We start from the raw sequence: 15,196 nt of genomic DNA, 5'->3' as shown, positions 1-15,196 counted from the left end.
AGTATTCACTTTCTCCACTAAACGACTCGTTGGAGCTCTTGCCCCCCCCTCCCTGTGAGCCTAGTGTGCTCCGATTGGTCAGCTCGGCCACTCGTTCTGATTAGTCAACCACCAGAGAGGCTGCGCCCATGTCAGTGCTTTTCCCGGCTGCTCTCAGCGTAACATCAGTCTTATCATGGCGTCGGTACAGCGGTATATTTTATATACATATATATTTTTAACTGTTGTTATAGAAGAGTGTGACGGCCTCAGGGCCTTTGTCTTACGGTGGGGTGGAGCTGAAGAGGGTAATCAGCGCGATCACGGACACCTCCGTAGCCGGTGCTATTAATCCCAGCGGCCCGGAGTCTCTCTCCAAAGCGGCTGCAGAAGGACGAACTGAGCGACCCTCTCCCCTCGACCACCTGTCTCTGCATTTACTACAATAAATGTGCCGTGGTTTTGTAAACTCGTGTATGTCTCCTTGTCTTTCCGTTGTGGCCTACGAGCTACTCTCATAACAAAGAGTAAGTTATTTTTACCCGTTATAAACTACTACTGTTTGATGAGAAATCAAATCATGGTTTGCTATATATGAATTCAGGGAAGAAAGGATAGGCCTACTAAGTATTTCCATTAAACTTTATTTTTAGAAATGTACAAAATGAACATAAATATACATATATACACGGTATATCATCCATTCCTCCTCCTCGCATCTTGCCTGCGCACAGTCGGTGCGGTGCCTTTTAGCACCCTCAGTAGTAGTAGAATCCCTTCCCCGTCATGGATTGTCCGCCAGGATCTGGCTGGACGAAATCAAATGCAAATCACAAAATATTAGAGAAACTTAGTTGTTTTAGATTCGTTAGTAGTAGTTGTGTAATGAACAGCTTGCCTGCTAATATGCTAACCTAGCTTTGTTTACCTTGGTAGCTAACACGATATGAATGTTAGCTTGGAGGAAAGGCAACTATAATGCAGTGTAATAAAACTACTATGAACAAAAGCTAGTGGTTCATATTAGGCTAGCAATAACGTGTTTATAATTGCAATCGTATACGGGTATTCTGCTACGTTCGGTCATACAATGTAACTTGCATGAATACATTGTTTTGCGCTAGCATACAGCTAGCCTCGTTAGCTACATGCAGTATATGTACGGTCACAATGTACGGTAAATCACAGTACAGTATACTGTATGAGTATTCCGTGTGTGTGACTGCAGACATTCTCCTGCCATGACAAACATGTAAGGCCATCTGCTGACATTGTAGTTGATATATTTAAACGCTAGCAACGTAGCATCACAAAAATGTTTTTCTGACCGAAACTAGCTCTAGCTCCGTGTGTTAGATCGCTACGCCAGCTATAATGTAATTACGTTTCGCGACTGACCGGCAAATCACCCGGAGTATACTGTCAATAGGTATTTTGTGTGTGAATGCAGACATTCTCCTGCTATGAGATACATGTATGCAAGGCCATCTGCTGATATTAGAGTTGATATATGGAAACTCTAGCAACTTAGTTAGCACTGTGTCAATGGCTTAGCAGTCCAACACAGTTTACACATTTAAACAGTCTTGTTTGATAAATACACAAATAACAATGCAAACTTACAGGTTGTATACCCAGATCTTCCCCTGCTCCAAACGGTCCAAACAAGCTGTGCATATCCGGCCTCAAACTGGGCAATGTTTTGGAAGCTTTCGTCTGTGAAATGCCGGTTCTTCGAACCTCTGGAGGAGGAACACGACGCTGCTGGTGTGGCCATAGCTCTTCGGGATTGGTCCATTTCGTTCCGGGTACCGCATGACATCAAGTGATATTTAGTATGTTTTCAAGCTAGTGTAATCACTTTTGGTGTGTTTTAACTCTGTTTTCTAGCTATAGTTTAGTTTAGTTTAGTTTAGTTTCATAAAAATTATAATTGTTTTGGACATATGAATGTGATAAACCCTCAGCATCCATATAGGTCAGTGGTTAGAGCTGGTGGCCAATGTGCGATGTCTGCTGCCAAGTACACAGGTTTGAATCCTGACCCCGACAAAGTGATAAGCGATGTCATCCCCTAACCCAAATAAAAGTATCCTTACCTGAAAACAAAAATTCATCCATGTTGCATCTTTACGTTTCCACACTGGCACAAACTAAACACCGAAGAACACCGAATAACTATTTTATCAGTGTAATATGTTAAGGTCAACGTCATATACAGTCTATGGTCAAGGTACTTCTACTTTTACTAAAGAATGTATAACACAACCTATAACAATCAATCGTGTTTCAAAAGATCGTTTTATTATTTTTGTAAACTCCTAATATGCAAAAGAACTACAGCTAAGTGCAGTGAATTAAATGAAAGTATTTTTAAGGAGTACCTGAACATTGTAATTACGTACGATTTTGAGTTACACAATGGGTATGTATCTAAGTAAATAATTTGTCAGAGGAGAACTGGCATGCTGCTGCTGTTTAAAGGGCAATGTAAAAGCACTTGGGTATATTGCAGCTTTGTTATCAGTTTATGACAAAGATGTTTTATTTCAATGCATGTTGGCAAGGCAAGGCAAGGCAAGGCAAGGCAAGGCAAGGCAAGGCAAGGCAAGGCAAGGCAAGGCAAGGCAAGGCAAGGCAAGGCAAGGCAAGGCAAGGCAAGGCAAGGCAAGGCAAGGCAAGGCAAGTTTATTTATATAGCACCTTTCAACACAAGGCAATTCAAAGTGCTTTACAAAAATGGAAGACATTATGAAAATGGCATTTAAAATCAGTCATTAAAAAGAAAAGATAATAAAATAAACATTAAAAGAAAAAATACATGGATAAAATTTAAAGTTACAGTGCAGTTTAAGATGTGAATAGTTCAATTAAAAGCAGCGGCAAAAAGAAAAGTCTTCAGCCTGGATTTAAAAGTAGTAAGAGTTGCAGCGGACCTGCAGGTTTCTGGGAGTTTGTTCCAGATATTTGGAGCATAATAACTGAACGCTGCTTCTCCATGTTTAGTTCTGACTCTGGGGACAGAAAGCTGACCAGTCCCAGAAGACCTGAGAGTTCTGGATGGTTCATAATTTAGCAGTAGGTCAGACATGTATTTTGGGCCTAAACCATTCAAAGCTTTATAAACCAGCAACAATATTTTGAAATCTATTCTTTGACACACAGGAAGCCAGTGTAAGGACTTCAGAACAGGAGTGATGTGATCCACTTTCTTAGTGTTAGTGAGGACTCGAGCAGCGGCGTTCTGAATCAGCTGCAGCTTTCTAATATATTTTTTAGTGAGACCTGTAAAGACACCATTACAGTAGTCGAGTCTACTGAAGATAAAAGCATGGACAAGTTTTTCCAAATCCTGCTGTGACATTAGTCTTTTAATCCTAGATATGTTCTTTAGGTGATAGTAGGCTGATTTAGTAACTGTTTTAATGTGACTGTTGAAACTCAGGTCAGAGTCCATGACTACACCTAGATTTCTGGCTTTATCTGTTGTTTTGAACATTACAGACTGAAGCTCAGCGCTAACTTTTATACGTTCTGCCTTGGCTCCAAAAACCATTACCTCAGTTTTATCTTTGTTTAATTGGAGAAAGTTCTGACACATCCAGTCATTGATTTGTTCAATGCACTTACTCAGTGTTTGAATTGGAGCATTGGCCTCTTCTTACTGTCAATCAAAGCTATTAATGCATCCCTTTAAAGCAATTAATGCATCCCTTTAAACGTTCCATGTCTTTTATTACATCAAAATAGCCTGAATGTAATTCTCTTCTTGCATCAGGAAATACAGATCATCTGAATTTGAAAATTAGCAGACTGTGACTCGCTTTATCTGCTTAATAAATAAATAATTGTGCTTTAAAAACCTTCAACTGTTGAAAGCAAATATGAAGAAACCCGTAAAATTATTTTATTTGTTACAGTAGATCCACACCCTAGAAGGTTTAGTACTATTGTAATGACTAAAGCCAATAAAAAACGTGTCCTTGTGTTTGCACATTTTAACTATGCAACAATAAAAATGTAAAAATCAGGGGTGGGAGGACTGAAAGGTTGCTGGCAGGAACAGGAAAGTAGAATGATGAGAAAAGAGTGAAGGAAGCTATAAAAAGGTCCTGATGTGCATGTGAAGCATTTCAGAGCTACCGTAGATCCCAATACTCCTCCGCCTTCTCCTATCACACACAGGGAACATTTTAAAGAATACAAAGACAAGAAAAAAGAAGAAATAATCACTTTCAGGTAAGGGGTTACTGTACGTCTCGTACATTTTATTAAAAGAACATTTGGTAATGTGTTGCTGGTATAGGTTATTTTCTCTTTCTTTTTTAAAATGGTTTCTCTATTGAGTGTTTTTTAATCAAACTGACATTACATTGCTTTTAACTTTAATTAATTAATGTCAGCAAGAACACACTGTCTCTTTTAAGAAAGGCATTTATAGGATACTTTAATACAAAGGGATAGTTTCACAACAGATCTAACAGGCAGGACTTCTAAATGTAGTCTTCACAATCTTGTAAAAGCAACATGAGAGATAACAGAGCGTAACAATACAATTGGTTTACTTAATGCAACACAATATGACGGCTTAATTCGGTTTATTGCTAAAAGATTACACATCACAATAGTTCAGATATTCTGAACATGATCTGTCCTATACACTTAATGAGGTGATTACCAAAGTCTAAGTGTGTAGTTAATGTATTTCAACTCAATGAGAAAAATCTATCTGATTCATTTTTGTATGTTTGGGAAAGCTGTGTTGAACACAGCATTTTATTTTGTGCTCCTAAAACCATTCTTAAAACCAATCCATCATCATCTTGAATCATTCATGCACAACATTTTAATCCTTGGATCATTATTCTCGAAGCCTGTTTAACAATTTCATTGTTTTAGGCCTATTAGAAGTACACCGGAGAAAAGGTTTACCCTGCAAACAAACATAGATCGACTGAGAGAGTGGAGGGAAATTGGAAAGTTATACCGAGGGAGAAAACACAAATCATTAATTTATTAAGTCGTTTGTTTGTGTCACAGATGTTGGTAACCTAATGAGGTAGAGAAAAACTATTGAGAATATTCTGCGAGGTTTATTTATTTGTTGCAAAGAAAGCAATAACAAAGGAAACACAAAGCAATATAAAAACGTTATACACATTTGAATAATGTGTATTTCAACTGCTACACATTTGGAGCCACTTAATATTTTTTTCTCTTAAGAAAATGCTTATGTATATGTGACCTAAATTAAATGAGTTTTGAATGTATGAAAGGTTTTATATTATTCTCATAAACTGTATCGTTCCCTCACCTTTATCTTTATCCCATGAAGAGCCAAAATGGAGTTGATGTTCAGAGCCCTTCTTTTCCATTTGCTACTGTACTGTGCAACCCAGACCTCAGGTAAGTCTGGTCACCAACAATTAAACAATCTTTGCTCTTTTCAGACAAATTCTAACCTTCTCCCCCTTGTATTTCCTAAGGTGTCACAATTCAGACGGTCCCAGCAGTCGACAGTGAGGGTGTTATACAGACCGAGCTGGAGAAGACTGTGTCCCTGATCTGTCAGCCCGACGGCGGCCATGAGGCTGACGAAGAGTTGCAGTGGCTGAGGAATGGCTTCGCTGTCCGCCTGACAGAAGAAAATAAAATGGGCCTCAGCAGTGTGTGTGTTACACCCGTGCTCTATGAAGACAACGGGGCCACTTTCACCTGTCGCCGGAGAAATAATGCCACAGCTACGGCCTCAGTCACCCTGAACGTCTCATGTGAGTCACAAATAACCACTTCAAATTATGTTTAACTTAAAAATGATAATAAACATTTTGGAAATTGTAAGGGTTTTGGGGATGTATTAGGAGAAAAAAGAATATTACATTTATGTTTAACTATCTTAAATCATGCTTGGGATGCCAATGCCAGTCTGTTGGTCCAACACTTTGGTCCACACTGAACTTTTCTATTCAACTTTAGACTGACGAGAAAACTATTTAAAATCTCCAGAGGATCATTTTGCTCTAGAGCCAACAGCCTTTGAGACTTTGCTGAGGCGCAGTAGTGGTTTAAATTAATTGCTAACATCATGCTTAATCTTAAATGTGTAGGCCTATAATGCTTGTTATGTTTGCCATCTCAGTTAAAGGTCACCTATTATGCAAAATCCACTTTTTCATGTCTTTTATACATCAACATGTGTCCCCTCTGTGTAAAGAGATTCTGAAAGTTTCACAAAAAAATATTCGCTCTCTTTTTGTCCTGATCCATTTATATAAAAACCTGTCTGAAAATGAGCTGATCAGATTTTGACCCCTTTATGATGTCATAACGTTTTTTTGGGTTGTGTAACCATTAGCCAATCAGCAACCAAGGTAACACACCCCCCCCCCCCCCCCTTATCACCTGAATCTCCTCCTAGAGCACCATTGTGTTCTTTTTAACCAAATATCTCTCAGAGGGGCGTGGGGAGGGGCTCCTTATTTTCATCTAAAGTAACAGACAGAGAATCAGCACTTTTGAAACAGGGCTGAAACAGAGGGGATTATGGGATGCTGCAATGATCTGTTTGGTATTTGGAGCCAAACACTTCAGAGACATGTTTTGTATATATCTGAGACCTATAATATATTGATGAAAAACAGTATAATAGGGGACTTTTAAGAAAATAATTATGAGACTATATGTTATTGGGAACCATGAATGTCTGTTCAACGACTAATGGCAATCCATCCAAAAGTTGTTAGGATATTTCAGTCTGAACCAAAGTGATGTACCAACTGTCTGACATCAATAGAAGCCGTAACGTTGCTGAAACTGCTGGCTCCTAACATACAACTGAAACATGTCCCCCTTCAGATCGCCCTCAGCTCTCTGGGTCTGAGGAGGTTTCAGTAGAAGAGGAGTCAATGCTAGTCCTGCGGTGTGACATCTGGGCCAATCCTCCAGTCTCTTCTGTGTCTTGGTCACTAAATGGAAGTGCCGTGGATCTATTAGCAGGTGGCTTTTCTATGACCAATGACGGCTTCACAAGCACAATATCCGCCGACAGAGTGGAGAAAAGCTTGCATGAAGGCACGTATCAGTGCACAGCTGAGTCTCCCATCTATGGAAATCACAGCAAAACATTCATCGTCACATTAACAGGTCAGTTCACACAGTCAGTGTAATCAGCACTTGAAGGGATGAATCATTAATAAGATGCAAGAAAATGTGGGTTGACCATTGTTTTCATCCCAAACTGCAGACAAGACCCTGACTATCCCACTGATGCCATTCATAGCAGGGCTGGTGGTGGTCTTCTTTACTGTGCTTCTTGCCGTTGCTTCACGATGGAACAGAATTAGAAAGGTAACACACGTAACACAGAAAACACACTTACATGCAGAAACACACTAAACCTCTCATTTTTCTTTTCTCTTTTGACAGTGCTGCAAATAGGCTGTGCCCAAAACAACCATACTTGGGTACTTCATCAAATGAAAGAAAACAAAGAGACATCATGACTCAGCTTGTGTGTGTGTGTGTGTGTGTGTGTGTGTGTGTGTGTGTGTGTGTGTGTGTGTGTGTGTGTGTGTGTGTGTGTGTGTGTGTGTGTGTGTGTGTGTGTGTGTGTGTGTGTGTTAGTGCGTGCGTGCGTGTGTGCGTGCTTGCGTGCTTGCGTGCGTGCGTGCGCAAGACTGCGATCACTAATTTAAAAATATTATCATATTAGAAAAAAAAATTTCAACAATTGGGGATATTGCTCACTTGCCTAGCATTCTGCAATCTGTCTGTTAACTTAGCTTCACACCAAGACTGAAATAAAATGCAAACTACTAATCATAGCCTGGTTCTGTCTAAAGGTATCCCCCCATAAAGCCAAAATGAAATGTACACGTTTTATACGGATTAAAAAGTTCGCTACTTCCAATCTTTGTGCTAAGCTACGCTGATTGGCTCTTCGCAATCTGAACCAATCTTCAGCAATATGATATCAAGCAATTTCCAAAAACGTCCTTCGAAATTGGACGATATGTAGGATGCTGTTGACTGTATAATCTGTTGATTATGGCAGTTTGCATTATGACCTTGAGATCGTCCTTAATCGTGTTACTTTTCAAAGTGTGATGTACAATTGCCTGTTTCTTGTTATTATCTTTGAAATAAAAGTGCTTTTGTTTCCTCACCACCTTGGGCTCTAGTTTCGACATTTTCACTAAACTTTAACTCCTGACTCAACAAAACAATCAAAGCTTGTTAAAATCATGTTATACATTTACTTATAATGAGACCAAAGGACTTCCATGTCATGGGGTTCAAGGTCTAGATTTTTGGCTGTTACCAATAAAGAAACACTTAAAAGGTTCACATAAAATATAGCTGCACAGTGCACAATAAAATGTTGTTATCAAATATACAGAATGAAGAAAAGCAAGTTATGGATTTATCTTTTTGCTTGGTTTTGCCTGCAGGTTGATTTTTCAGTAAAGAACATAATGTCAGGCTCTTCAGTAAGCCTGATTGTATCCACAAGTCAGTAATTATTAATAATGTGAGGTAGATGTGTTCGACCTTTTGGAAATAGGTCTCATATGTGCAAATTACATGCCAAAAAGAAAATGTTTATTTGCTAATTGTCTTAAACTGTTTTCGAAGAATGCAGGTTCATCGCATCGTATGTTAGAAGTGGAAACAAAAGTATAAACTCAGGCTGGTTAATGCGTTCATTAAAGTTCATTAAAGTTCTACAGACTAAAACAACAGGCTGACAAAGGCCTCTAGCTCTGGTGGTTTGAATGTTTGACATGCAGGTCTGTAGTGACATCTGCTGGTCACTTTACTTCAAACCTTTTCTTTCCAATTTAATGAGATTTGTGTTTAAAGGTCCCATGACATGGCCATTTCTACTGATCATAATTCCATTGTTGAGGTCTACTAGAATAGATTTACATAGTTCAATGTTCCAAACTCACATTGGTTTCTCATACAGCGTCTCTGTATAGTATGTGTATTCACTCTCTGTCCTAAACGGCTTGTTGGAGCTCCTGACCCCCCCCCCCCCTCCCTATGAGCCCACTGTGCTCTGATTGGTCAGTTCGCCCACTCTGTTCTGATGAGTCCACCACCGTTACAGCGGAACATCAGTGTTTATGTGTTACAATGGCGTTTGTTAGCAACCAGAAAATGACACAAGTAATGACAAACAGATGAGAATGCTGCGTGGGGTCTGGGTGCCGTGTTGGCGGGACGTTGCGGGGCTCGCTGCTCCGCCCTTTGAGGCTCGAGGAGTGGACAGTGTGAGCTGGATTACTGGTGTCGTTTCCTGGTTGCTGCGTGGGGTCTGCGAGACAACGAGACACCGCGGAACTCAGCCGGAGATCCGCTGAGAAAAGATAAGGCTGAGTGAGTGTGTGTGTGTGAGGAGCTCTGAGCCGTTACGTCACTATGACCAGGAAGAAAAAAATGGAAGAAAAAAAAATCTCCAACGAGGCGTTTTGGGGCAGCATAGACAGGTATTTTCTGTGTTAGAGTTTTACTCGCTACAAGGTGTACTTTGAGGGTTTGTGACTTTGCAGACCGTTTACATGCATAAAAAGCTATATAACACACAAGGGGACGGGTAATAACCGGAAAAGCATGTCATGGGACCTTTAAAAGTGCAGATAAGGATGAACTATTAAGGTCATAAAATATAAGCTTCACAAGTGGGAAATAAGTATTAGTATTTAGGAGCACCAGGACAGATCGTGTAGCCTATGGGAATGTATTTAAGTTGACTGTTAATCTATATTGCAATCCCACTAATCATTATATAATTCACTAAAATGTTGATAGCACGACATAAAGGTGCTGTTATATTGAACTGCATTACATTGATATGTGTTTAGATTCATTGTTAATGAGGTAAGATATTTGAAACTCTCAATAAGAGTCGAAAAAAAGTTGTATGTAAATTCAACTAATGTTATTATTATGATTATTATTATTATTGAATAACTTACTAAACTAATCAATTAGAGGGAAAAAACGATGCTTTTTTTAATCTTTCAAGCAAACCACTTGTTGATCACATCGTGAAGAGCACGTTGAGACGTAACGTATTACGTCACACAGGGTGCTTTGCGTGCAGGGCGTGGTGACGTGTATTCGGTGCGGTCTGCGGTCCACCGCCAAATTCAAACAGTGGAAGAAAGAAACAACAGGCAGCTGAAGCGGAATATTCTCAAAACTGCTGCTTTCAGGTGAGCTAGCAACAAAGTTCACGGTTTTAAAGCTAGTATTTAACGTGAGGTATTTAGCGTATATTTGATTAAGTGTAAACTGAGGTTTTATTTAAGTTAGCTAAATATGTTTCTGCAGCTAACGGTGCTTTCGCAAACACTCCCTTTTTGTTGTTTGTGAATGAAAACCACTAGCCTTTCACAGATGCTGCTGCTACTTGAAGACGTGTCATTGTTAAGAGTGCGAATTTGTAACGTTATTATTAATCCTATTTGAAGCATACGTGCTATATCAGTGTTATTTGCTCCTCTGGTTGTGTTTTGGTTTGAACCACATCGTTATCGTACTATGTTAAAAGTGAAACGGGCCAACGAGGCTCTGCAAAGCTTCTTTTTTTAAACGGAAAAGACAAAAGCCACGAAACTTTCACTAACACGATTAACTGGATTGTAGAGGTTGTCACGGGTCATTTCTCGGCCTTTGTTCATCCACATGTTTCACATTTTTGGTTAGTTACAGATAATTGTGCAGTCCCAATCTTGCACTTATGAACGTTAGGTGAATGCTGTGAAGAGTTAGACCTGTTTATCTCTGTCTTCATACCTGTACGTGTCTTCTATAATACAAAATAGTACAGCTACAATTTATAATCTTTCAAATGTCATCTTCAGTTTATCTTTTGATTTAAAAAAAATCCTCATCACATTTTCTAAGATCTGAATGTAAGGTTTTCAAAAGGCTTCAGTCCAAAACTCCCTAATTACATACACAAAACATTTAATAACATCTAAGGGCAAAAGCAGAACATCCTGATTCTGACACGTTTGTAGCTGAAACAAGAGTAATTCTTACTTAATATTGATACATTATAATCAAAGATGATGCAGACTGCTTATCTGCTGCAACGGACATTCGCCTCAGATCTGGAGTAGTTGCATTGTAATGTCTCTAACTGCTGTGTAAAGCACTTTGTTCTTGAATCTGCTATTTACAATATGTTTTATGATATTATCATCCACACTTTGCTGTTCGTTTACAACTCCACTCCCCTTTTGCAGGTTATTCAGTTAAAATGGCATCATCAATAATGGATGGATTGGGTAAAGCTGTGGTGGGAGTGTGGCGGGCGCACACAGTCCTTGATGAGTCTGACGACGCTCAGAGCCCCCAAGAAGCCCCCGACCGTTTCCGCAAGCTTCGCTCTTCCTCTTCACTAAACTCTCTGCGAATGTCTTTGCGTAAGCGTCTCCCCCTCCGCTCCGTCCAGACCAACTCTCTCCCAGAGAATCCAACTTGGGAGGCCCAGAAGGAGCAGCCAAAGCCCAACAAAGTCCACAAACTTACTCGCAGTGCTCGCAACTCCGTCACTGGAGTATATCAGGTAGATGGACTGGTGTGGTTTTTATTTATCTTCATCACTATGTCAATTTTTGAAGATATTTGAGATGAGAGTATAAGTATGAAATGCATTTTAACTATTCTCTTTTATAATATATCTGTTTATAATATCATCATCAAGAAATGCAACAACTCAAATGTATTGCATATCATCCTCATATCTTGCAGTCCTGATGTAACTGCATCCTAATCAGGCAAATGTTGTGACAATGAGGTCCTCCCTCATCTTCTCTCTCCTGTCCTTTTCCTCTCTTACCCAGAGGCTGCAGAGGAGCAGAGAGTGCGCACGTGAGGAGTGTTTGGTTGCCACTCCAGGTACATGTGATGCAGAGGAAGCTGGCGCATCAAACCCTCGCACCCCAAGACGTACGCCTGGCAGAGCTGCAACCCCGAGACGGACGCCCCGAGCAGCAGCCACTCCCAGGCGTACACCCGGCTCCAGAGGAAGAAGGACCCCCGAGGCTGCCGTCAGAGGGGTGAGAACAGGTGGAGGCCGGAGGCAGCTGGTCCGCATGGCTGCACTACGAAGTCCCTTTGCCTCCCCCAACACAGAAAACAAGAGAATGTAAGTCTGTTATTCTGATCAAGTGCTTCAGATTTTGTTTGCTAGTTTCATTTCTGAATGTTTGCTTCTCTACTGTAACAGAAAGTTTGATGAAGATCTGCATTCAGTGTCCAGTGGGATCAGGAGGCTTAAACATCTGTCCAAGGCCTTTGAAAACATCATTGGCAGAGACAAAGGGTAAACCATCTTTTATTTTGTTATGTATTAAACACTGGGTTTGTTGAATTCTAACATCTTTATTTTTGTGTGTCTTATTCAATGTTTTCTTGTAGTCAGTAATACATAGTTGATTGAAAGTGGGCAAAATTAAATCTTTGTATGTGTAGATGAAAGCATGGGAGTGTGTGTTTGAGGACCAAATCAGTCCACTTTCTGTTACTCATACATGTTCTGCACAGAGGAGACCTCAGAGGCGCACAATCGCCCTCTTCACCCTCCCTCCCTAAGAGTCTCAGCACAGATTGTGGTTCCCCCTTCCTTCCCTCCCCCGACTCACATTCTTCCCGGTCATATTTGAAACTAGGACTGTGTTCTTGGTATTTTGGATGAGGGGGGAGTTAGGGACGACAGCAGGGGGAGAGTGTATGGGTGTGGGTATTGGAGCCAGAGTAAATTACAAAAATGTGCTTGAGAGAACTTGGAGTGCAGTTACATCACTTCCTGTGTTGACATTCAAAATATAAAACGGTGGGCTGTGATCTTGTCCGTTTTCAGTTTGCGTTACATGCATCCAACAGCTCTCCTCACTGTATAAAAGGCTACTTTTGAAGTTTAAATGCAAGTTTGTTTTCCTCTTACAACAGGCAGTTCGACTACTCCTTAGTGGTGGAGTAGGGAAGAAGGTAAATCCAAATGCCAGAATACTATGCTACTAAAAACCAGCTGAGCTGTGGAAACGTGCTCCGATTTTAATTTACTTTGATACATAAAAGCGCATGGCAGAGACAGCATGGTGTCTATTTCGATGCATGGATTACTCGTATGTGTGACATTTTGAAAGCCTCGGACCTGTTGCAATCAAAAGTTGATCTTGTGTGACTTATTTATAACTTGCATTGACCAAGTCTCTTCTTCTCTGTCAGACTCAAACTTCCTTCTTCCTTCCTCCTTTACATATCCACTCGTACTCTGTTGCCTTATCAGCTCAGCTCTGACATGCTTATCAAGGGACCTAAACATCAAGTCAATGGACTTAACCTAAACATAAATATTACCTTTCAATTGCTGCTTTAAAAAATAAAAATGTTGTGCACTATATAAATACCGGTTTCATTTTCTCCTTTTGAAATAGAATAATAATATAGCCCCATTTCATAAAAAAGGAAGCTCATAGTCCTTTTTACATTCAGAGTAACCAAAAAGGTTCAAATACATTTAAAAAAAAAAAAAAAAAACGTTTTCTAAGAAGCATTTAAAGTGCAATGATTATTAAGTTATATTTTCCATAACTTATTGGATTAGTGCAGCGGCTTAAAGTCTGTGGACACTTTCATCACTCACTCCTCCGGTGTAAATGCTCCGTAGTTATTTGTGTCCTCTCTTTCTCTCTGCAGGACCAGCACAAAGGAATGTTCTGGAGGAGCAGTGATGAGAAAGTTGGACCCCAGCGGTAAACTCAGTCGCTCAAACCTCACACGTCGAGCCTCTAACCTCTCTACCACAGTGGGAGGTTGGGCTCACACAGCTGTGAACACTATCTGCAAACCCAACTGAACAACATGCATGTCTGTATGTGATACACGGATCCTTTTTATAGACATTTATCCTTATTGATGTATCACTGTTAGATTTACTTTTAGTGTTGTCACTATACTGGGAGACTGTTACACGGCAGCTTTTTTATATCTGTGATGTGTGTAGTTTGCCGCATTCAAGTAATTCTTGTATGTTTACATATCTTAGGTTAGCCTGGGTGAAAAACCCTCATTGTAGCTACCAAAGGGATTTGTATATTGTTGTGTATGTACCTGTTTAGCTGCTACAACCACATGTCTTTAGTTACATTTGTATAATACTAATATTTTTGTTTTGGATTCTCACTTTCTGCATAGAAACGTTTTTCCAGTTTCTAAAATATACTTTAAATTAAACACTGCACAAGACCAAAATGATAACTGCAAGATTAACACTAAATTCAGTGACGACGAGGAGATGCCCCTCCCTTTACTTTATATGTATGCAATAATGTTACTAACATGTATTATTCCTTTTTTAAATGATGTTTGATTATGCTAAATTAAAGTGGATTTTCTATGAAAGGGAACTGTTTTATATTTGAGTGGATTTTTTTTTGTTCATATCTTTCCCTGAGGCAGAGGAAGGCACTTTGAATGGCCCGTGGATGATTCTTGCATCTATAGTGTACACATAAATCATTTGATAATGTAATGGGGGAAGGTGTAATGACTCATTACCTGATGTCAGCTATAATTATGTTATAAAGCCATATCCAGCAGCTTATTAGTGTTGTGACTTTCAAAATAACATTTCAAAGGAAGAAACATTTTTCCTCTGCCAATTTCTGTGTATCGGTACGCTTTTCCGCAGTGATGAAAAGGAGATGACGTGCCAAAATGTGAAGAAAAAACACACAATAAAGCCTATAAACTATAACACCCTAATTGTCTTGTCTTTTTTGTTATTGTTATTGCAACACAAAGTAATTTTCTAAAATGAAAGTGTGGTGCGAGTGCTGTTCTTGTCAGTGATAATCAGTGTTTATGTCAAAGGTTTTGATTCAACATCCTTTTAAAATCAAACTCACAATTGTATAGGATTGTTGTTGTTATTTTAAGTGCATTGCAGCATGATACTATTTGTTATGCCATTGTATTATTTTACACAATCATACAAATATGAGTCCAATGTATATTTTGAAATTGGGTGGGATGGTATAAACTGGTTTTTAATTGTATTCTAGATTCAGTTAGCTAAATGTTCCCTAAGTAAAATTAAGTATATTTCACAAAGCCCTGTTTAAAAAAAAGATTCTTTCAGTAAAAGAAACATGACCCAGCAGAGTAAATATTGAATTTTCTCTTCTTACAATCAATT

General features: G+C 39.4%; 2 protein-coding genes across 3 annotated transcripts; both read left to right on the top strand.

The window, feature by feature from the left end:
- Window positions 1-4,023: 4,023 nt before the first annotated feature.
- tmigd1 (transmembrane and immunoglobulin domain containing 1) lies at window positions 4,024-7,599 on the top strand. Its single transcript, XM_034139884.1, has 6 exons — window positions 4,024-4,218; window positions 5,315-5,385; window positions 5,466-5,750; window positions 6,835-7,122; window positions 7,223-7,326; window positions 7,405-7,599. The coding sequence occupies exons 2-6, from the start codon at window positions 5,322-5,324 to the stop codon at window positions 7,414-7,416; spliced, it is 753 nt and encodes a 250-aa protein (XP_033995775.1). The 5' UTR covers window positions 4,024-4,218; window positions 5,315-5,321; the 3' UTR covers window positions 7,417-7,599.
- Window positions 7,600-10,068: 2,469 nt separating this feature from the next.
- On the top strand, window positions 10,069-14,755 carry LOC117490186. Of its 2 annotated transcripts, XM_034139800.1 has the most exons (6): window positions 10,069-10,199; window positions 11,238-11,560; window positions 11,838-12,142; window positions 12,224-12,319; window positions 12,946-12,984; window positions 13,696-13,776. In XM_034139800.1, the coding sequence occupies exons 2-5, from the start codon at window positions 11,252-11,254 to the stop codon at window positions 12,974-12,976; spliced, it is 741 nt and encodes a 246-aa protein (XP_033995691.1). In that variant the 5' UTR covers window positions 10,069-10,199; window positions 11,238-11,251; the 3' UTR covers window positions 12,977-12,984; window positions 13,696-13,776. The 2 variants fall into 2 exon arrangements, with proteins under 2 accessions (XP_033995691.1, XP_033995690.1); XM_034139799.1 differs by lacking the exon at window positions 12,946-12,984 and having other exon boundaries at window positions 13,696-14,755.
- Window positions 14,756-15,196: the final 441 nt, after the last annotated feature.

Source organism: Trematomus bernacchii, unplaced genomic scaffold, assembly GCF_902827165.1.
Source record: "Trematomus bernacchii unplaced genomic scaffold, fTreBer1.1, whole genome shotgun sequence".
NCBI lineage: Eukaryota > Metazoa > Chordata > Actinopteri > Perciformes > Nototheniidae > Trematomus > Trematomus bernacchii.
Note: the sequence above shows the minus strand (reverse complement) of the source record. Positions and strands in the feature narration are given on the sequence as shown.

Bases quoted from the DNA above. Each gene is read 5' to 3' on its own strand.
- tmigd1 (XM_034139884.1), top strand. From the start codon at position 5,322: ATGGAGTTGATGTTCAGAGCCCTTCTTTTCCATTTGCTACTGTACTGT. The intron at 5,751-6,834 runs GTGAGTCACAAA...GTCCCCCTTCAG, and splicing joins AGTCACCCTGAACGTCTCAT to ATCGCCCTCAGCTCTCTGGG. The intron at 7,123-7,222 runs GTCAGTTCACAC...CCCAAACTGCAG, and splicing joins ATTCATCGTCACATTAACAG to ACAAGACCCTGACTATCCCA.
- LOC117490186 (XM_034139799.1), top strand. From the start codon at position 11,252: ATGGCATCATCAATAATGGATGGATTGGGTAAAGCTGTGGTGGGAGTG. The intron at 11,561-11,837 runs GTAGATGGACTG...TCTCTTACCCAG, and splicing joins CCGTCACTGGAGTATATCAG to AGGCTGCAGAGGAGCAGAGA. The intron at 12,143-12,223 runs GTAAGTCTGTTA...CTACTGTAACAG, and splicing joins AACACAGAAAACAAGAGAAT to AAAGTTTGATGAAGATCTGC.